Below are 23,707 nucleotides of genomic sequence, written 5' to 3' on the forward strand. Positions count from 1 at the left end.
ATATAACAAGAGTCGTAGATTACGTTACTGAGAAAACTACAAAGAAATGGACAATAATTCTGATGAACATTTGCCACCACAAGTTTGGTATGTTCAGTGGATTGATTTGCAAGCATGGTAATATAATTCAAAATTGAATAGGTGATTAAATTTGAAGTCTCATTTTTTAGGGCTCGGCTGAACGCGCGGAAGCGCGTCTCCGCCGAGAACTTATTGTGGCCGTGTCTCCTTTCCAGGAGACAATCCTGGCTGCGCGCATCGCCTTGGAGGCGATTTGAAACCAGCACGCGCATGCGAACGCGCTCACTGCATTCTCTCAGACACACACACAAGCGCCCATGCACGCACGCACGCACATACAGGCTTCCCCACGCTGCATTCTCTCAGACACACACAAGTGCCCATGCACGCACGCACATACAGGCCCCCCCACACACATACACACGCACACAGACACACGAGTGCCCACATCGCAGCGTTTTATTTTCAGTTTGTAGCTTGTTTTTACAGCTATGGCAAAAAGTTTCTCATTCTCACGCTTTTCTGGGCACAGTGTACTTGGCATCTCTGCCGCGCGAGCTCAACAGCTGCCATTCAGAGATCCCTAAATACTTTTTTCCACAGTGTGGAGAGAGACACGGGGGTCCTGGAGCGAGAAGGGCCTCTGGTGGGCTCGGCTAGGTGTGTAAAGAAGTGCATGAAAGCGAAGGGATGAATGAGTAAACATCTGAGCAGTGCTGTTTTCGAACGTGAGTACTTCTATGCGCTGTAAATAGGTCATTTCAATTAGAAGAAAGGAATCATTTTATTTTATTTTTCATTTATTTCTGTTATATAACAAGCTGCCTGGCGGCTGGGAACCCGTTGTGGGCACTGAAGATAACAGAATACAGGGAGGGATGGCGCGGTCAAGGCACACGTCACGTTCTTTTGTAAACATACATTTTGTGATGCGCAAAGGAAGACTGGGGGTTTGCTTGTTTGTAACCGCCCCAAACAGTGGCAGGTAATGTAATTGTAGGACAGCAGAGGGAGATCACTTGATTTGCCCAGCATCACAAAATGTACAAGTAAGTGTTGAAATCATTCTCCGAGTTCACTTTGGCTAAAGAATCCACCACAGGGGTCTTGTCTCCCACCTCGGGACTGGTTACTGGACATGGGGGGGTTGTAAATGACTAGTCCCTACCTTGAATTCACTTTATTGCTCCTTTTAGCTATTATATATCAGGTTACACCATTGACACGAGCGGAAAACACAAGACGGATCAACAATAGTTATACTTACTAATAGCAAAAATAACAAACATTGCATAGAGAGCCCCTCCCACATCCTTTCAGCTGTGAAGAACCACATCCAAACTCAAATACTAATTTCTACTAGTGTCTCTGTGAAACCAAGGATGATCAGTGGGTTCAGACCCAACAGAAACTGTCAGGTTGCGGGTACGAATACCTTCCAAGAGCGGTCACATTCCTTTTAAGGGTGATAAAATGAGTGCCACAAAGTTGGGTTCACATGGCACGAAGGGCGCCACCTGCAGGCCTCGCTGTGCTTCTGGGACTGCACCGTGTATGTACGTTATAGAACAAGCATTTGAAATGCAATAGGTCTCGCTTTTACATGAGTTTTAGCTATAGTATAGACATTTTAAATCTCAATAACTTTTATTTATGTTTTAGTTTATAAAATGTAAATTAAAGGCATTGTCATTTACAATGCCAATAGCTTATACTTGCGTAAAGGCGAGACCTATTGCATTGCAAATGCTTGTTTTAGTAATGTGAACATGCACCTGTACTTTTATGGGCCAATCATTTTTGGGAGAAAAGAACAATTGATCGACATAATGTTGAACAATGTCAAACATTCACCCCAGTACACAGATCTGGGCCTAAACCCATTGTTTTTCTGTTCCACATGCTATTTCAGTTTAAACCCAGCCAAATGCAAACCAGTCATCACTCCGTCCATTATCTTGTTTTGTTTGCTATTTTCGCCCTAAGTGGCCAAGAGTACGCCCAGATGTGAGTCCCTTGCTCAATGTGCCAGTGGATTCAGGCTAGTGTTGCTGATGAGGTGTGATACCCTAAAACCAGACCTAGGGTGCCTGCTTCCGATCCAGAGAGGGCCTGGCTTGGCAGTTTGGGCTGGACTATTTCCATGAGGAGCAGGGTCAAGACTGATTTGCATATGGCTGGGTCCAAACTGGGGTGGCATAGTGAACAAAAGAATGATGGATTAAACCCAGATCTCTTGACTGAGGGTGAGTGGTTCAAAAGTTTCATCACACCGTTCGTCATCTTGTTGTGTTTGCTATAATCAGTTTTTGAGGGCAAATTTGAAAATCCTATCACAGTGTGGTCAACTTTCTGAAAGCTTTGCTCTCTCAATTCTTCTAATATTATCTACATCCCCAAGCCCTGAAGACTTATTATGTACTGTGAAGCACTGAATAATATAACCAAACAGCTCCTGGGCAGGTAGCAAAACATACAAAGCAATGGATTTCAATGGAGTTTACTATTCTTTGGGTAATTTACTTGTCAACAGGACAATGTTGGAGGCAATCTTTTAACGACTCGATGGAATGTGCGTCTGTAGCCCGGTGTGATGGTAAGAATGGACACAGTCCCTTGTAAAAATGAGGGAAATTAGGCAAAGAGGTGTACATATTTGTCTTGTACCATTGGTCTCAATTATTTCAATTTGAAATACAACTTTGAATTTGCACAGGATCTTCTCAGTGTTTAATGAAATTGAGATGGAACTGCAAGCCATTTGTGCTGTTGAGTTTAGATGCTGAAAAGGCTTCTTCTATATTGACTGGGGGGCATTTATAGTGAGTATTATGACTTAGCATGAGCTGAATTTAATGAGGTGAATCGGGATGTTGTCTGAGGATTGCAACACTTGAGTCAACACATGTGCCTTTTAAACTGCCCTATAAGTACAAAATGTAGAAAAGAAAGTGTTCATTGCCACGTTATGTCAGTACAAACATAGCATCCAGGTATATGTTAAGGAACCATCAATGAATATTCGTGGCAAAATGGAATATGGATTTTGAAGGTAAAATAACTCATAATGATGAGTGTCAAGCCCATGTACTGGTTAGGACTTCAGTGTGCCCTGGTAATACCTATGGTTGAACTTAGATACCACCCGGACATATCCACTCTCGCTGATATGCCCTCATAGGGGTATAGTGCACCGTTTTAGGGCTGTAAGGCCTGCCTCAGGGGTTACTTACCTATACCACATGTAGAGCTGGCAGGCATGGCACAAAGGGATGTGTGCCATGTCGACTCTTCATTTTTCTCGGCACCAAGACACACAGACAGGCAACAGCAGTTTGCATGAGCTTGGTGAGGGGCCCTTGGGGTGGCACAATTTCGTGTTGCAGCCCTTCGGGACCTTTAGGTCCAATACCCTTGGTGCCATGGATACCACTTACTAGGGACTTACAAGGGGCCCTAAAGGTTTGCCAATTGTGAAACAATTGTACAGTTTAGGGAAAGATCACTGGTGCTGGGGACCTGGTTAGCAGGAACCCAGCACACTTTCAGTCAAAATTGCACCACCTACCAGGCAAAAAAGTGGGGGGTAACTATGTCCAAAATGGCCCTTTTCTACTCAACCCCTCCCCCCACCCAAACGAAGAGGATGAGACTAACCTTTCCCATGCTAGCAGTGCATCAATAGCTAGAGTCAAATTGACTGAATGTCTGTAGAAGATGAGAAAACTATAATGTAAGACAGAAATGAAGGGTTTGGGTCTTTGCAGAAATGAAACTACAGCTATTTACAAAGCAAGTTTGAGACTTGCAGCGTCAAGGAGGGCAAGTCTCACTTAATGTGTAGGGCGTATCTAGGTCAGAAGTTTGGCACAGGACATAAACAATCGTAAAAATACTCGGTGGAGTTAAGCTTCGCAGTGAGGCAGGTTGCCCTAGTAGGGGTTTGGAAGCAGAGGACTTGAATTTGTTAATATTACCTGATTATTACTAAAGTTGAATCCCTTTTGGGCGAGGATAGTGGAGTATCTGAAGGGGTGGTCAGTAGGCGTTACTGTGAAGTCATGTCTTTTCCGCGGTTTGAAAGTGTGTGAGAAAAGGATCAAACAACCACTTTGATTTTATTTGGCCTGCTGTTTGTCATGGGGTTGACCAGTATTCACGGGAAAACTATGAGCGTACTTTGCAAAACGTGCCTGCCACTGTTGTGTCAGAGTAGGCAATGATGGAAATGGTCCCCCAAGAATTATGGAACTTTATACTGCTAAAACTATTTTTATGCTCCCTTCAGACATTCAGGCGATTAGTGGGGTTACCTTTTGAAGACCTGCATGGCAGTATGAAATGAAATGCTGACATAAAACTGAAATACTTGTCGACTACTTATCAGTTTATTATTAAATCAAACACTGTTGTGTCATTTTATTGGGCATTAGTTGTTTCGAACTGCAGGAGCAGAATGCACTTTTCATGGAAGTTGTGTATCTCAAAGTCTATTTGATTTTAAATTTTTAAATTCTGTTTCCCTTTTCTCTCATACTCCACCCACTTGCACCAGCAAACTCCCTCATATTTTCCCTAAATACTTGAATGTCTTGTCATAGAGTAAGAACTCCTTAGGCTGATTTCTCTTTTATTGGTCTTTGAATCCCATTGTTATTCTTCTAAACATGTCCAGGGCTCTTTTGCCAAATGATTGAGCAGGAGTTCCTTCAGTAATTTAAAAGAAACCATTGTTGGTTCTCTGTAATCAGGAGTGATCCTATTGATAACTATTATTAACCACATCAAGTACCATCTACTGACTCTGACCATTTTTGCTGTTAGACATAGCGCCAAAATAAAAGAAGGCATCTAGCTCCTTCATTCGTACCCCCCATCAAAAATCCTCAGGACTTTCTTGAATCAGGAATACCATTTTATTTTTCATGGCCATTAGGGCTTCCTTCAGGGAACCCCGAATTACCCAACAAGCCCAGGTGCAGAGCAGTGACTATACTGTAGGAAACCAACATTTATTTGAAGTATCAGCATATGTATTGTGTTCAGGGTTAAATACCGGCCGTACAAACGTTTGTTTCAGTTTCTCTAATTTGGGCACGTCTTGAGACCTCCAGCACATCGGTACAGTCCTATGCTGAGGTATTTACTATAAACTTCCTGTGCCCTTCTAATGATTCCGCAGCCTATAGAAATCCCTCGTTATTTTGTATGTAATCATGAACTGCTCGAATGAGCCTTTTATTTCTCGTCAGTCCTTGTTTTATTTAGAATTACCTATGCCATTCATCTTTCATGATGCAAAGTCTGTTTTACGCTTTTAAGAGTTTTATTACCTCGCTTTAGGCACATCATCTCATGTCCTGCAATCTCACATCTCTTTATTTAACAAGAGCTAAGTTTTCTGGCAGGAGATAATCTGCTGTGTCCTCATACTTTTTGAAACATATGTTGGATCCTAATTTAGGGACACAGTGCGGATTTCTACAATGGTATGATTAACAGCGGTTGCTGAAGTCTTAGGACTGTTTCCCCCGCCCTCCCTCCCTCCCTTCCTACATTGTGCTTGCAAACCTTCCCACGCATAAGAGGAATGGTGGCAGGTGACGTAGGAGTACAAGTTACTCATCGTGGTGGCTTTGTCGCTACTCTTCATTTGACTTCATTCCTTGTAAAGATCTTGGCTGTCATACGTTCTTTTTAACCCGCGTGCTTGATATTAGTCGAAGAAGGAATGAATGATTTTTAAGGGTGAGTGGATATTTGAAGTACGGGAGGCCATGTCTGATTTTGGACATTTCAAATGTGTTTCACTATTTTTTACGTGCTCCGATCCACTCATCTGTAGGATTGAAATGGAGAGCGCGGTCACTAGGCTAGAGTTCTGAGGTGACCACGGCGAATAACGCTTCGATTCACGGAGGATGACCTGGAGATATGACTCGGTCAACGAATGCCTGTGTCTGTTTCTTACTTCAGACTCTGGGAGTGGAAGATTAAGTGTGGCCCACCTTTGGAAGGGTGTGACAGGAAGGCCTCCCTGGGAGTTATTTCGTATCTCGTTTCAACCAAATCTGCCGTGATGTGATTTGTTGTGCAGGCCCCTCACAGGCCAGGCCAGGCCGGCACATCACTACAGTAAACATATCTGTGTGCTTTTTCTGCCGGAGCTTGAACATGTTCGCTGTCTCTGTAAGGCTTGTGTAATAGTTAAAACATAGAGTTTCTCCGGTTGTAGCTCAAACTGTCAGTTGAAATTAGAATTTAATTACACGCATGCTCATACAATCACCCTTTTACATGAAGATAAGAGACTTGACTCACCGCTATAGTCTTCGCCAAAGACACGGAGATTAGAGGGCGAATAGAAAACAATGTTAAAGAAGTGGAACTGAACAGGGCGCTAACCCGTTCCTGTTTATTGTAACATACGCCATCCAGAGTGGGCCATTGACGCAGGGCTTATTACTGCGCCTCTGTGTTCAGCTGTTTCTTGTTCGTAACATATGAGAACCCAGCGCCGCCTACTGGAAACTGTTTTAAAAACTCGTTCTTAGGGGAAGCAGCCGAGGGGCATCGATTTTCTTACTGGCGTTGTTCATTATTGGCGTTTACTGAGTGCAGCACGCCGCTGCTGTACGGGGGGCTTACGTTATATCCGACCATACTGATGAGCATTGTATTGAGCGTGGCCGCGACCACTTGCTCAGACCGCAGATAGCGGCGACTGGGAGAAAGCAACCTCCGTGGCAGGAGGCACCGAGCCGAGGATCATTTTTATCGGCTGGAAGCGGGCACAACACTATAGTTATGCTTTTGACCAGCCATACTTAAGGGAAACCTGGTATGTCGGAAAGATAATAGTACAAAAGTCTTGATACGAAATTATTGGGCAACAGAACAGGAGGTACTCCTACTCATTGGGAAAGCGGGAGAGGTTTGTCTTACGTGGGGTGCAGTCCGCACCTGTTTTTCTGCCTGCCGGCTCAGACAGCCAGCAGGTTCACCTAACCCAGTGGTGGACGTGCATTTAAAACAAGCATTTGCAATGCAATACGTCTCGCATTTGCGAGAGTTTAAGCTATTGGCATTGTTAATGACAATGCCTTTTATTTATCTGTTTTGATTAACACATAAAAAAAGGCAAGACAGTTACAATGCCAATACTTCAAACTTTTGTAAATGCGAGACTGTAAGAAAGTGACTCTGTATATACTGGACCAAAGTAAGGTACAGTGTATACAGAGACCACAGTCCCCAGAGGTTTGGCAGAGGCTAAAGTTAGATATAACCTTACTCTCTAAAGTGGTAGCTTGGTCGAACAGTATGGCAGTATCAGAGGACAGTGTAAAGCATTTGTTGTACACACCCAGTCAGCAAATGGTCTTACACACTCAAGAACTGACTGAACTCTAGGCTAATTGTTTTGTATCAGAAGATATAGTTTTATTTTAAAACCAACAAGTTATCAAAATATACTTTCTCAGAATGGATTCCTTGAGTTAAATACTTTCAAATAGGCAATAAACTCTTTGAATACAATAGACTTAGTTTGTTACAATAGGCAACCCAATTTCAAACACAATCCAACATTGAGCTTAATGGGAATTTCTAGTTAAATGCAATTAGTTTCTTTGTATATTACTTGTCTAACCTCAAGACTGGATCCTAGATTCAGTCCTGGGACATGTCCTGTAAACAGTTAAGTAAAAGCGTTTTGGTTACAGTAGTGATTTTTAAGGAATATTATTGTATTTTAAAAGTTGACACTTCAAAACTTTTCCAGTTGAAATTACCAATGTTATCCTATGGAAGGAAATTCAGTTTGCAAGTAAAGCATGTTTACGCTACTTTTGTAATCCAGTGCTGGACTCCTAGGTTCAGCACTGGGACATCTATCTAAAACAGGCAAGTAATTATGTTTTTATAGTTGGCACGATTTTTAAAGAATATTTGTAAGTTTCAAAAATCAACACTTAAAAACTTTCATGAAAAAGCAGGCAATGATATCCTATGGAAGGAAATTCAAGTTACTGATAAGTACGGTTAGAATTACTTTTCAGGGTCAGTACTGGGCTCAAAGATGCCTGTCGGGGGGACAATCGCACAGTAATGAGGTCAGACGCGTTAAGAGGGAAAACGAATGAGTAAGAAGGGATCCCTACAGAAGACACAACAAGAAAATCTGCAGAATTAAGAAACCGAACGGAGATTACGTCATACAGAATCACTGATATAAACTGCCATTTCCCAGAACAAAGGATCTATCGACACTAGGATATACGCCGGGAGCGACCGCAGCATATTGGAACGAGGGACATTGGACAAGTATAAAAGTGATTTTATCCCCCTTTATTTGAACATCGATAGAATTTAGAAAACGGTCCTACGCAACACACCGTGCCCTGAGGAAGACCTCACACAGAATAAGTGGTCCATATTTCACCGAGGTCGAAACGCGTTGGCATTAACTATAGAGTATCAGAGTGAAAGAGTTTTGGACTGAGAAGCTTAAATTAACGCAGTGGAGCTAGATTATTCAGCTGGCTCACCCTTAAGAAAAGGCTCTGAACTTTATAAGGACCCAAATAGATAAAATTACCAAGAGAAATTGACCCCAACTCTGGTAGTATAGTAGGACTTTTGAGTTGAGAAACATTAATAGGGTCATGTTTCTGTATTGTATTGTTTGTTTCTATAAATGAAAGTAAGCACATTGATGTTTACCTATATGTAAAATTTGCACTTACATGTCTTTGAATAATCAAGATACTCTGTATTTATTTTTGTGCAAAATTTTAAGATATGAAATGTCAAGGTATCTCATGTATATAGTGTTAACAAGCCTACCCTAAGCAAATAATGGAATAAAAAAAACACAAAAGCAATAAAAATAAGTCAATAAAAGGGACTTCTGTGCTAAAAAATAAGAGTATATGATCAATGGTGTCAGAGGTAAAACTTTTGTTTAAATTTGGGCTCAAAGATGCAGCACTGAGGTCGCTCCTGCCAACAGGCGAGTAAATCGGAATTTGTTGTTCGGCTGATTTTAGATGAATATTTTAAAGTTCCAAAACTCCACACTTGGAAGAATTTCCCAGTGAAACCAGTCAATGTTAGCCTATGGCAGAAAAGAAAGTTATCGGCTTTTAGGTAAGTACTCGACTGGTAGAATTAAGGTTCTGGGCATAGACTCGGATCTCCCAGGGTCAGGTAGGTACAGTTGGTACACCCTCAGTGGTACAGGGGCAGCCGGGGGCAGAGGTAGTTATGCCCAATGTTATCCAATGAGAGGCAGGGGGCCTTCGGTTGATGCGTGCTGGCTAGCAGGCCACGCGACTGTGAGAGCTGGGCTCCTGGTCACTTGCTCAAGGCGAGTGGGGAAGTAGGAGAGGACAAAGGTTGCACTGCCAGAGGCAATCGGGCGGCTGGGTGCAGGGTGCCTTTGAGCTGTCGAGCGCTCAATGTTATTCAATGGAGATCTTGAAAAGGGAACAAAGGCTGCAGGCTCGGGGACGGAGATTCTTCAGGAGCAACCAAAACTTAGAGAGGTAAGTTGGGATCTTGGAGAATAGGTAGGCACCCCGGAGTTGGGCACAGGAGGCCGCGGGGTGCCGGGTGCAGTGGTGTCTTTTGACGTCTGGAAATCTTACCCTCTGCTGGTCGCGGTTGGAGGGGTCCCTGGTTCTGAGGCTGCAGGCATCGTCTGGGTCTTCAAGGAGGGTCCTTGGGCACCGGATTCCAGGTCAGAATTGCCGGGGGGACGTCCTTAGGGTCTTTGTTCACCCAGGCACCGGCCGAGCTCGGGGGGTGCAGAGTGTGCTGGATGCGCGGTTCCTGGCAGGCACCCAGGGGTATTGCTGTTTGAGCAGAACCACTGCTCATGGGAGTCCCAGTCTCTAAGAGGGTCAAGGCAGGCATTTCCTCCGGGGTTCTCGAAGTTGCTGACCGCAGGAGACGCCGGGATTTAACAGGAGCAGGTTCAAGGATCAACAGGCCGGTAGGGCTGGGGCCAAGTCATTTGGTGTCGTCCTCTTGTTAGCAACTGCACGGCAGGTCTTCTTCTTCTTGGTCTTCTTTCTTGTTTCGAAATTGGGATCTGAGGAAGGAAGGTTCAGGGTGCCCCTAAATACTAATTTTAGGGGCGTTACAGGTAGGGCCTGCCCTGGGTTGAGTACACCCCTATCCAGCTCCTCTCCTAAGGGAGGGGGGCCTATCTTTGATTGGGCAGGGCTCCCCATCTTCAAGATGGCCGGAGCCCGGAGTTGTGCTTCACCTCGCTACTCCCACCTGAGGGGTAGAGTTGGCACCTTGCCCAGGATGTGCATTGTTGCGGGGGGCTCTCCACCCAGGGGTCCAGCAACATGTCTGCTGTGTGGCAGCCTAGGCAGCTTCTCAGACAGGTCGTGGATTGTAAGTTAGGTTTCAGGGGGCATCTCTAAGATGCCTTCTGTAGTGCATTTTACATTAAATCCCTCACTGGCATCAGTGTGGGTTTAATGTGCTGAGAAGTTTGATATCAAACTTGTCAGTTTTCAGTGTAGCCATCATGGTGCTGTGGAGTTTGTAATGACAACCTCCCAGCACCATATACTCTTAATCGCATCACTGCACTTACAATGCCCAGGAATGACCCTGGGTACTGTAGGGGCACAGAGCTCATGCACCTGTGCCCACACCACTGGCATAGGGAACCCAGCTAGAGGAGTGACTGATGTATGCCAGGGCAGTGGGTTTGTGGGGATGGCACACAGGGATGTGTGCCATGTCGACTCTTTGTTTAGTTCTGCACCAGGACACTCAGCCTGCAAAAGCAGTGTGTGTGTGTCAGGGTGTAGGGCCCCTAAGGGTGGCACAATAAGTGCTACAGCCCTTAGGGATATTCTCTGGGGACAATGCCCTGGGTAGCTATGGTACAATTTACCAGGGGCTGACATGTGGCCAGAGATTCTAATTGTGTTTTAGCTTCAATACAGTTTTAGGTTAGGAACACAGGCCCTGGGGATCTGATTGGCAGGAGCCCAGGGCACACTCAGTCAAAGTACAACAGCCATTCAGCAAAAAGTGGGGGCATACCATGCAAGAAAGATGGCACTTTCTCACAGAGACCTATTGTATTTCAAAGAAGCGGCTGCCATTGTCCCGGGCTGCTTGGAAAGTGGAAACACGCGTGGGACACTGAATGTTACAGGAAATCATGTCGTGCCTGGAGTATGAGAAACTTGTTAAAGAAAATAGTGCTTACAGACTAAAAAAGACATACCGTATAACAACAGAAGTAAAAGGGCCAGTCCTCATCCGAGGTTACATATGAAGACAAGGCGGCACTAAGGAGGGACTAACAAGTCTATTAACCCCTTCCACGCTCATGACGAGCTGAGCTCGTCATGAGTTGCGCCGCTCGCACGCTCATGACGAGCTCAGCTCGTCATGTAACGCGGTATTTAAAAAAAGTCAGCGCACAGCGGGAAAACCGCTAGCGCTGATGCGGTTAAGGAATCAGAAGCCAGCATTTCGGAAGGACAATGACACTAGCTAATGACAAATATGCATGGAGAGTGGGCGGGGCTTCAAGTCAATACTCGAATGCAGCATGCCTCGGAGAACAGCGCATGCGCTGCCCAGGCTCAACCTAAAAAGTATGGGAACTATGTTGCCACTTGCAAATGGGGTGGGGTGAGTGAGCTTGGGGGCAGAGTCAAAGGCGTGGCTAACAAAACAAGATATTCTTTAACTTTTTTCAGTCTTTAACCTTCAGGTAACTACATATAAAATAAGACCCAGATTAAATGAAAAATAAATCTAAGTTAAGTTAAACAGTGGCAAAGGTACCACTGAAGATAATGAAACCTTTTAGTTAATGCATTGCAGAGGTCTGTGTCTGTAATCAGAAAGCCACATAATTAAATCCAGGTTGATACAGTGGAGAAGTGACTTTTAAAAAACCCCAACATATTTTATTGTCTTTTGTAGTCCTTCTTAAGCATGTGCGTTCATCTTTACAACAAATTCCTTTACATATGTGCAATCATCGTAGCTGACATTCGTTCTGTCTGCATATCATTACCATTAAGTCAACAACTTTTAGTGCACCGTGCTACTAGCGTTCCCCAATCCACATGGATATTACCCTATCTCCCCTCCCCCCAACTGCCCCCACCCACCCCGCGCTGCTGTCAACTAGGGTATTGTTCTCCCTTCCTCAGTGGAGAAGTGACTTGCATATGTTTAGTGCTACAAGTTCCCTTTCGGTGACAGAAAGCACTGGGAATATGTAAGTAATTATTTTAAACTTGCATTACAAACAGTATAAGATAGGCAGATACAAAATGTGCAAAAGGTGTAAGATAAAGTGCTTCCAAAATATAGATTTCCGTAATACCCAGACTGTACATATTGCAGTTTTTTTGACACTGCCCATTAAATGCACTCACTTCACAACTCAGGTGGTAATTCCCTTGCAATAAAACTGTCATCAGGAATCTTCAAGTGAATAAGTCGATTAAAGCCAATGCCTCTTCCAAACACCCTCTACATTTGCAGAGTAACCAGTTGCGCACATTTACATTTTTATAAGGCAAGCAGGCACCCTGGCTTCAGGGTAGGTATTGACTGTGAGAGATAGTTCATAGCTACTGACCCTCCCAGAGTCTGGATTGCTTGTTAGGCGTCCGTTTAGGTTAATTCCTTACCCATTCCACCTGCAATTATATTATGGAACTTGGGAACATTTCTTCATCAGATGCTTCCAATAACCATTTGCAGGATTGAAAACTTCACGTCAAAGTGGAAAGTTTTTTAAACTCTTTTGTTTCAGATATCTTTACGAAGTCTTTGCAGAACTTAAATGCATCATTCTGGCACTTAAAAAAAAAACATAGCTGATGAATGGTTCAATATTAGACGACCAACGCGTGGGTCACGGTGAACTTTATCTTGAAATACCAAAAGGAGACAGGCAGACGAGACTGAGTAACAGTTCCAGTACCATGGTGTGCCATATATTCTTGAGTACTAATTAGACTATATCCCTTTTTTTCAGACCACTTACAGTATTTGCAGAATGGCATACCTCTACGTCCAAGCAGATCACGAAGTTAGATGATTGCAGAGAATGTATGACGGTATTTCGCATGCGTTCCGAACGCATGCATTCCGAACGCCGTCTTTAGTACGAACGCGTTTTTAGGATGCATTTGTTCAGCACACAACTGTGTCTATCGTCTTGCCTTAAGGGGTGCTGGATGTTGGAATCGTTTAATTTACTATTCTAACTCCAGTCTTTGCAACAGTGGAGGAGGTGTTGGAATTTATATCCAACATCATCCCACCAATACGCCCCGACTAAACACAAGTCGTTGTTCTGAATCTCGTGCTGAACGAATGTGTGCTAATGCCGTGTTCATTCTATTGATGGCCTGTGTTTCTACAGCGTGATTCCGGCTTTGTTCGAAAGGAAGTTTCCTGATTACAGAGATGCGATTATTCTTGGATGACTTGTTACAATGTACAATTAAATCTACTCAGTTTGGTATGGGCACTTCCAATGGTTCTTAGTAACTTGTCACCTCTTTATGCTGCTAATGGACTTTGCGTTAGCCAAATTACATCTGAGGCCATGCACCCATTAGATGCTGGTTATGTGAAGCGAGAAGTCAAACACCTACCGTTTTTCAGGTCTTACTTGAAAAGGTTGAGATTTGATTCTTCCTAGAGGTTTGGGTTCAGACGATTCCACATTCTGGGACTCTGTGCTACCATGGATCTGCCTCAGTTTTGGTTTCTTTTGAAGGCTTATTGAAATATTAGGCTTGGCTCTATTACTTGTAGGTTTCTGTTGGGCACATATTGGGTGCAGGTATTCTGGTCTTCTTCCCCAGTAATCCTTGTGCATTGTACATACATCTTTGCACCTGATTTTTGCATTTTTTGGGAGCCAGTGGCATGTTTTCAATGCTAGTCTTATGTGGTTGTGCCGCTGCAGGTTCACTAATTCCTGATGGATTTCCTCACCTTAGGATATCTGACAGGTGCCAAACTGGATTTAGCGAATTTTGTAATAGTGCTCCTGCCTGCCAATAGGTGCATCGCTAACTCCATACTGCCCCGGAAATGAACGAGTGGTGCCACACAAGAGATCCACTTCTGCATGATGACATAATAATAATAATAATAATAATAATAATAATAATAATAATAATCCACATTTGTAAAGGGCGAACAATCACCTGTAAGGGTCTCTAGGCGCTGGGGGCCGTCGGGAAGATTAAGCAAGCTATTGCCCAGAGTCACATGGTGCTGGGCTAGCCTGCCGCCGGAGCCGGTGATCGAACCGTGACCCCCAGATTCTAGCGTCATCGCCCTGGCCTCGGCGCCACACCTCTCCCCTTGAGTTGTGAAGTGAGTGCATTTAATGGGCAGTGTCAAAAAAACTGCAATATGTACAGTCTGGGTATTACGGAAATCTATATTTTGGAAGCACTTTATCTTACACCTTTTGCACATTTTGTATCGACCTATCTTATACTGTGTGTAATGCAAGTTTAACATAATTACTTACATATTCTCAGTGCTTTCTGTCACAGACATATATCCTTTGCTTTCTGCACTTTCTAATGCTGTTACAGAGCTCCACTTCCACCTTGTCGATTCTCTAATGACAGTGCAGTGTGTTAGAGAATGATATCTGCATCAAAAAAGACAGCTCGAACTGCTAGGCCATGTCCTCCATGAACCAGAACACAAGCAACCTCAGACCAATTAAGCCCTTATAAAAAAAAAAATCTGTGTCCAGTCTGGCACCTGCTAATAATGCAAAGTTGAATAATCGAAGGTTAAATAGAGTATCTCCCAGAAAAAGCGTTACTGAAGGTAAGTTACTTGTATGTTTCGAGAAGAAGTGGTGAGTCCTATTTAGAAAATGCAGTGTATGGCAAGGCTTACACTTGATAAATAAACTGAGAGGGGATGGGAGGGGAAGTGTGTTGGAGCAGTTGGTCTGTATCACAGAAAGTTAGTAGGAAGTTTGCAGGAAAACACCTTCCAGGGTAATAAGCGAGTCTTGAGGCCCTTATTTAATGACGAGATAAATGGTAAAGATTCATGTGGAGACGAGGAACAAAAGTAGCTGTGTTGAATAAGGAATGTACATAAGAGGCTTAGAGTTACAAAGCAGATATGTGACATGGAGCAAACCGTGTAAGCCAGGGGTTGTGGGGTGGGGGGGCAGAGTACATTCTCATCTTGTGTGTGAGGTAGGGAGGAACCAGACCATGGATTACCTTTTGAAGACCAGTGTGAGTAGGATCCCGTTCTACATTGTTTGTTGAAGTTGGCTGTGTCAAGGCAGGTGACATCAGTGGGAAGGCTTGTGAAGCCCTTCAGTTTGTTGAAGGCTAGAAGACTTATCAAGGTATTACCACCTTCTTTGCACTAAATCTCTTATCCTTCCTCTCTCACTATTCTTCTACCCATATATTTTTTCCTACTTTAGAGTCGTGGGTGCAGGCTTATGATGGCATCAGGATTACTAATATGATATGGATACAATTTAGGTGAGCAGTTGCTGCATAGCAGTCAGAGGTAACTTAACTAAATTGGGACAGTGGTGATAATGTTTTACAATTTTTAAAAGTAGGATAAGTGAATCCTGATACCACTGTGAAAATTTAGTATCATTTACATTCTCTGGAGAGAGGAGTTTTTCTTGGAAAATGGGATGCACTATGGCTGATATAGTAATGTTTCCTTCAGGTGTATCTAATGCAATACTTAATTTGTGATCATGAATCTTGATGGTGCTTCAGGAATTGTATGTTCTGCATTTAAGGAGTAAAGTAAATCGGTCTCCATCACCACCTCTTCACACCATCCACTACCAAAGAGATAAAGAGATGTATCCATATTCTAAACCATCTTTCTGTGCTTGTTGATCCTTTGTTTTTTTGCAGGTGCTGAAGAGTAGTGGGACAGATCTCCTTTCGATGAGGGAGGAAACTGACTGGGAATTTAAAGAGCGATCCTGCTCCTAATACCAACCAACATGCGAAAGGGGGTGCCCAAGGACCCAGACATAGCCGACCTCTTCTATAAAGATGACCCCGAGCTGCTATTTACAGACTTGCATGAGATCGGACATGGCAGTTTCGGAGCAGTTTACTTTGTAAGTATGAGCTCATTCTGGAAAGGCGGCTTAGTAACTTTAATCTGGCAAGCAATTGACGAGAAATAAAGTTGAGCCTTAGGACAAAAAAGAGCCCACTGTAGGAGGGAGGCATAATTGATGGGCACATCAGAGTATTGGTATATGCGGCTCATAAATCACCTCTTCAAAGGCCTTCACTCCATGTAGTAGAGGGCTTTGGATGATAGCAATATTTTATGTTTAAGATCCTAGAGGGGTCCAAGTCCTTGCCATGCCTGAATGTGGTCTGAGACGCACATGGCAGAGGTGATCGAATGATGGCTTGGATTATATCTGTTTGTGGTTGCAAGCCATAGCCAAACTCTATTGAAAGAGGCTAAGGTTATAGTCTCTTCTAAGCCTTAGGTACAGCAGAGAGCCTTAAAGGATAGGTCATAGCCTCAGATGATAACCACATACAGATACAGATATAGATCATAGTTGCATATAGCAAAAGGCATTCAGATTGTACCCACAGCTAGATATAAGCCAAACCAGCAAACTGCTGAGTTTCATAAGTTAGGTGCATCTTGATACAAGTGTAAAAACACGAGGGTGACCTCTTAGCAGCTAAGAGTCTGTGTACCATTAACAATATTAAAAAAAGACTGCTCTTAGCGATAAAATGCCCAATCTATATATATGCAATTCCTATAAGCAATCACACCACAATACTTCACAAGTCCTGAAAAGGAGGAACCAAGGGATATGTGTGTATACAAATGATTATTTTAATTAAAACATCATCAGAGTGTACATTGAATAGGTTACATTGAATAATTTTTTCAGCCAAAAACATTAAAATAACCATCAAAGACGGACAACGAAATTTATAGACCGAGAGGTAATGGTTATTCCAAAAAGAATCCGAAACAGTATTGGCAACATCTAATTTTTACAAACAATACTATCCGTTCTTTGGATGAACCCCTCAAAGACCAGTGTTGACGCGTTATGGTGGTACTCAAGAAGAATAATAAAACCACCTTCTTCAGGACAATATAAATGCTACCTCTTTCTTATGCTCAACCTCCACACTTGAGGTGGTGTTCACTGTAAGAAGCCGTTGCTGTAACGATACTTGACTAATCGGCCAAAGTGAGTAATTAAAATGCACCCTTAATGGTATCAGGTCGCCAAAAGATTCTTAAAACTCCTTTTTTCCTTTCCAAGAGTAGTAGACCATTTGTAAAAATAGATCCTTTATCTTACAACATTCCGAAACCTGGTCCAGAGATAGGAACTAGTACAGTAGAGAGCTCTTGTGTTTAATACATAAAAAGAAAACTGTTAAAAATAGTAATTTCATGCAAAACATACCCGACTCTCAGCGCCTCCCCTCCCCATACTTCCACCCTCAACATCTGTTGCTCATATAAAGAACATATTACAACTAAGTTGACGGGAAAAACTACACGGTCAAGAATCCCAGTCGCCCATGGAAAGATAACTGTGCCTGACTGCAGCATCTAACAGTTAAGATAGGAGCCCAAATGTACAACAACTAGAGAAAGAGCATCCCTTTGCCGCTAATCAGGTATGCAGTCCTGCCACTAGTTATACCTTACCACCTCTAGCAGGCCTCACGTGTAAAATCACGGAGAAGAGCCAATATAGTGTGTTCGGCTGCAGTCTCTGCGCATTTAGGTCAACGAGTCTGGCAGGCTCTCTATTGATTTGAAGACCGCTGGAGTATCTGAGATGGATGCCTCATGGTCTGTAGGCGCAGTGCCTTTGCAGACAGAGCTGGGTTCGCTGAGGCTTGTCTCCTCCCCTTTGTCGGTCCAGCCTTCCGGTATCTGGTACATCTTACGCAAGGCGCCCGGGCAGGAAGTGGCAGAGGGCACCCTATTTTGTGGTCCACCGGGCCCCTAAGACCCCGCAAGTACATTCCCGCTCAGGGCTATTAAAAAATAGGTGGAGGAAGCAATGTGTAATGGATGTTGAATGCCCGAAGCTTCTGTTTAAACTCCTCAAATGAAGGACATCACTGCTGGACTACCTTAGTATAGTCTGGGAAAATCAGAATTTTAGCATTGGAGTATCTCAGATCTGGCTGAGTCCAGGCCTCTCGGAGGATAGTATCATGGTCCTGATGATAAAGGATGTGCGCCATCACAGGACGACGAGAGGCTTACGGGGAGGCTTCTTGATCAGGGTTCGATGCGCCCGTTCCACGACAAAACATCGGGATAGTTTGTCGGCTGGAACGACTCTTCCAGAAGATCGTCCATCCTGAAGCCCTCCACCATCGCTGGTGTATATATATGTGTGTGTATATATATATATGTATATATATGTGTATATATATATATATATATATATATATATATATATATATATATATATATGTATATATATGTGTGTATATATATATATATATATATATATATATATATATATATATATATTACCAATTCGTCTGTGGTAATGCACACTGTCACACAGAGTGTGCTGGTGTCAAGGGTGGACTGCCCCTCGTGATAATTATTAGTCATCAAGATATCCGAACAAAGATTCCCCGCACAGCAAGGGAATATCTTTGCAAATGTCCCACTTCCGCCACCTACACGTTTCAACCCCACTGAGTGAGTGAGAGAGAGAGACACTAACAAATGTGTTCATTTGTAGGCAGATTGACAGATGCTCAATCGAAGAGGTTATAATATGTCTTAAAAACGAGGGCCAAAGTTTGTTTTTTGGGGATTTTAACACTTTTCAAATAATAATCACATCACTGATATCTACAATGTGGGCATATTTGTTTCAATTGCGGAAGCACCTATATATTCAAATAGCGGGAGCCTATTAATTCTCATCAGGATTGCTCTTCGGACCCGATGCTCCATTGCCAGTAATAGGTACAGTTGCATTTTGTTGTCTTTGGGCACTTTTCTTATTCCATCATATTTGGTCAAGTTAAGACCATGATTCCTTCCCAATTTAAAGCTTACTAGGGGCACTACAGCTGAATAAAGTACTAGAGTAACAAACTATAGACACAGTTGCAGTGTCTATGAGGCGGGAACCTGAAAAACTCACAAAACGAGTCCTCTGTGAAATTAAGTAAACAAAAAACCCACTGAATTACTGAGGTTAGGGCCAAATTGTAGGAACAGGCCACGTTTTACTCCGAACAAAAAGTGCTCTGACTAACCTTAGTGTCTCCAGCATCGGTATATTTGATAGAATTGTAAACTACTTTCCTCAAACTTGCTAATTTATTCTTTTTATTTTTTACAGTTTAGTATAGCATAAACTCTGCCCAAGGGCATTGGAATGCTTTACGCAAGCACCAGATTATATTGCACAAGGTCAAATGCTTATTTTTTAGGCACACTTAGATTAAGTGATTTCCAGAGAGTCACAGAATGTAGAGCCAAAGCCAGAACTTGAACCTGGTGACTCAGTTCCAAGGGCGGCAGCTATAGCCTTTAGACTACATCTGCTCCCAGTCTATATGAAGCATAGAAATTATGGTATATACAAGTTTATGGCTCAGATTATGAGTAATCTAATGCAGACCAAGTGGTTATAGATGCGTTACTTTTGCCCTTTAGTCCAGTGAAATATCATTAGCACAACATATGCGCACATCTCTGTAGTAATAATGTGGATCTAGCCTATTTCACCCAAAAACTAGCACTGGCTCAGCAGAGAGAGACTTTTTGTAGTGCCACAGCCGACACATTAAAGGTTCTGACAAGAGTCTGACATTGTCCTTCAGAAAGATCTGTGCGTTATATTTAGAGATCCACAGGCCTTGGTCCTTTCTCTTTGGAAGTGTTCTCAAGTCAATCTTATTTACCCATTATTACAGACCGGGTAATAAAAGGCTAAGGATATTAGGATGTCATCCTCTTCTGGGTGAATGAGGAATAGGCAACTTCCTATGATATCAATGAGTAATAGGCTAGTTCCTATGATACCAGCAAAACTCCTTTTCAGCCACCTGATAGGGGCTTAGAGCCAGAACAGACTGTTAAACCTGTTGCACCATTATGGAGATCTGTAGCCATTCATTACCCTATTCACAGGCATTAAAATCCTGGCTGCTAGAGTTTATTCCATTCACTGTGTGTTTTATATGACAAGAATACTCTTTTACTTTGTTTTATACCAGCTATGCCTCACGTTTCAGTCCTGTGAAACCAGTAACACCGTTACTTTTAGATAAATAGTGGTCCTCTTAGCAATACTACTGCTTTTTTTTCTAAACGTGCTACTCAAATTACTACTCTAGATAAAACCTCCTGTGTCTCTACTACTTGTCGCAAGCATAATTTTTATACCATAACTAGAACTGCTACCAATAATTGTACAGCTGCTTTTAAACAAGGGTAACATCTCTTGCAGCTTTCCGTTATTACATTTGCCTTATTTTTGATCACTTTCTTTCAGATATCCAGCAAAGGCTAACCCCTATGAATAAGACAAACTATGTATAGATCACACAATGAAATTGATTATATTTGTTGGTATTAATTTAATTAGCTCTTCTACCAGACACACTTTACATAGTAATTGAAAGTTAGTGTTGCAATTACATAGGTTATTTCACATAATAAATAGTATATGAGAAGCAACATTTAGAAAGTTTACATACACAAATATGTACATTTGAACAATGTTGGTACACATTGGGAAATGGGTGTTGATGAAGTATTTCAGTTTCATTTTGTGAGCAGAAAAGAGGGTATGGCACATATATGTCCACGGAGCTCCATGAACCATGGAAGAGTTACATGGAGTTCAAAAGGCCTACATCTCAGAGTCTTGTTGGAATAGAGCATGGCAATGGGTGACTTTTGTACTATGAGGAGGTTGAGGTTAACCGAGGGAAGGGTTCCTTACTGAGGTGTGTCATATGAAAAGCTGGGAGAATGGACAAGAGGTCATTAGGGTGTCGGTGTTGAAAATGAATAATTGGAGTTTATGTTGTATTCCGAGGTTGACAGAGAACTATTTGGCTTGGTGTCTTGTGGGAGAGGTGGATCCTTGTTGGTGATGGATAGTGCTGCCCAGTGGTAAATGTATCAATTTGTCAAAGGGGAGAAGGTATATTAGGGGAATCTGGCTCACAATGTATTAGGTACTCCAAGTTGCTACTAACTGCGATGTTAATCAACAATATAACAATGTGGAAGAGGAGTTGCAAGTCAATGTTTTTGATATTTGATTGTTAAACACTGGCAGACAAGGAGGTGGATGAGATGAGAGACTCCAGCTTTATGGGAAAATTAAATTAAGCACCAGGGTTCCTCACAGATGGGAAGAGATTTGGGTAGGCTAAGGGTTGGGGGACAGATTAGCCTGGGAAGAAAAGTCAGTTAATTGATAACGTTTTCAAGTTAAGAGCAGGGGATTGCAGTGTTTCTTAGTGTTGCATGACTGTGAGTCAGTGGTTATTTTGGTTTCAAGAGGAGGTACGATGGAAGGGGAAGGAAAGTAATGCCTGTGTGTTATCTAAATAGAGATAACTTGAAAAGCCAAACAAGCATATCTCTGAGAGATGATCTAGTGTGAAGGGGAAATAAGAGGTGGCAATGTACACATCTTTGGAGCGCACCATCTTAGAGTGTGATTGGTGGTGAGAAAGACCGATTAGCAGGAGACATGAGTGGTTGGAGAATTCAAGAGCCTTGCCTGCAATGCAAGTGAGTGAAAAAGTTTGAAAATGTATCATTTGTTGATCAACAGTGATGAATCCAGCAGAGATGTCTAGGTGGGTGTGAACAGAGGGGAGAGGCTTGTGATTTCGATGTAAACTGTTCTGAGTTTAATTTTAATGAATTCACATAGTACCATTTGTCATCAGTTGGTTGCCCTAAATTAACTTAATTTCAAAGCTATTTCTCTGAAGCTCTTGTGTTCTGTGTAGGCCAATCTGCAAAGGTCCACTTCGTGGTTAATCTAGCTAGCATAACCTTCAGTGCTGGGTACTGCACCTTGATGTTTACTAATGCATTCCACGATGGAGTGCTAAAATATTCTTTATTTTACTCCACATATGTGTTCCGTGTCATCTCATTCCCTGACTTGCAATTTATTATTTTCTTTTAGGCCACTCATGTGGGTACCAATGAGGTTGTGGCTGTTAAAAAGATGTCCTATAGTGGGAAACAGACGAACGAGGTAAGACTGAGAAGTAAATGGCTTGACATGCTTCTAAAGGGTACAATGAGAACGGAGTAGAAACAGTAAGGGTAAAGAAGAAATGGTCAAGTGTACAAGAACTTTGTGTAGTGAGAAGAGCAAGAGTATCAAATGAGCAACGTGGTCCTTCGATGTAGTGTGAGAAATGGAATGACTAATAAGGGGTCTTGAATTACAGTTTAATGTGAAGGACAAACACAGGTCTATTTGTTTGGCTTGGTGTATATTTGATTTAGTTCTTGTGTTGGTCACTTTTACCATTTTAAGAAGCATATAATTTCTTTTCTTCTTTCTCATAGAAATGGCAGGACATCATAAAAGAGGTGAAGTTTTTACAGCAGCTCAAACATCCCAACACCATAGAGTACAAAGGATGTTACCTCAAAGAGCACACTGCCTGGGTAAGTGTAGTCTTAAGGCATGCTTACTATAGCAAAACTAAAAGAAATAAAAATGGACAGTACATGGAGCATGCTCTCTAAAGTGGCACAAGTCTGAGCGCCAATTTGTTTACTGGGAAATGGGGTGCGTGGGGCATGTGGCGTTTGCTGCTAATTTTTTATTTATGCATGTTTATATAGAACTAACATTACCCAAAGGTGCTAGAGCACTTCACAGGAGAGAGCTTTAGTTATATGGAATTTACAGATAGTTTAAAAACCACAATACAGCAAGTAATTACAAAGGTTGTAAGTATCACAAGTTAGATCATTACATAAAACAGAATGTACAAAAGGTGTAAAAAGGTTGCAGCAATATGCAAGGTATACATAAAGTATAGATAGATATAAAAAGGTTGTGGTAGTATACAGCTGTAAAAAAGATGAGGTAGTATAGACGTCTCTGCCAAGAGCTGATTACAGCGTTTTAGCTAAAATACCATTGGAAGAGATGGGTTTTAAGGTCTGTATTGAAATTTGTCAGCAAGATACTCGTGCGCAAATTTGGGGGTAGTGAATTCCAGATTCTGGTTTCCCCTCACGAAAAGGATTGGGCCATCAGTTGTTCCCTTTTAAAGGTTGACGATAGTCTGGAGCCGCATGTTAGTTTGAGTTTGTCTGCCAGGTAACAGGAGTGGATGTGTGCTGGGTGATGCAGGGTGAAGTGTTGCCAATTGATGAACCCTTTCATCAATTGGCAACACTTGGAGAGGAGTGATCAGCATGACGTAATGTGGTAATTCCTTTTGGCCCATCAGATGAACCGTGCTGCAGAGTGTAGGATTGTTTTCAGGGGGCTGAGATGGGTTTTGGGGAGACCAGTCAGGAGAGAGTTGTAATAGTCTGTTTTGAGAGCCCCATTGTATGAGCAAGAGATTTAAAAGCTTGTTCTAGAATGTAACTGTGGATT

At 42.5% G+C, this 23,707-nt stretch overlaps 1 protein-coding gene across 5 annotated transcripts in view; it reads left to right on the plus strand.

Moving 5' to 3' along the window:
- TAOK3 (TAO kinase 3) overlaps positions 1 to 23,707 on the plus strand; it is a 1,265,547-nt gene that overhangs the window by 375,272 nt on the left and 866,568 nt on the right. For all 5 annotated transcript variants that reach the window (XM_078667094.1, XM_078667097.1, XM_078667098.1 and 2 more), the window contains 3 exons: positions 15,969 to 16,180; positions 22,265 to 22,336; positions 22,657 to 22,758. In XM_078667094.1, the coding sequence (XP_078523220.1) occupies positions 16,061 to 16,180; positions 22,265 to 22,336; positions 22,657 to 22,758 (294 nt within the window). In that variant the 5' untranslated portion in view covers positions 15,969 to 16,060. The remainder of the gene's footprint in view (positions 1 to 15,968; positions 16,181 to 22,264; positions 22,337 to 22,656; positions 22,759 to 23,707) is intronic.

This window comes from Lissotriton helveticus, chromosome 11 (assembly GCF_964261635.1).
Source record: "Lissotriton helveticus chromosome 11, aLisHel1.1, whole genome shotgun sequence".
Classification (NCBI taxonomy): domain Eukaryota; kingdom Metazoa; phylum Chordata; class Amphibia; order Caudata; family Salamandridae; genus Lissotriton; species Lissotriton helveticus.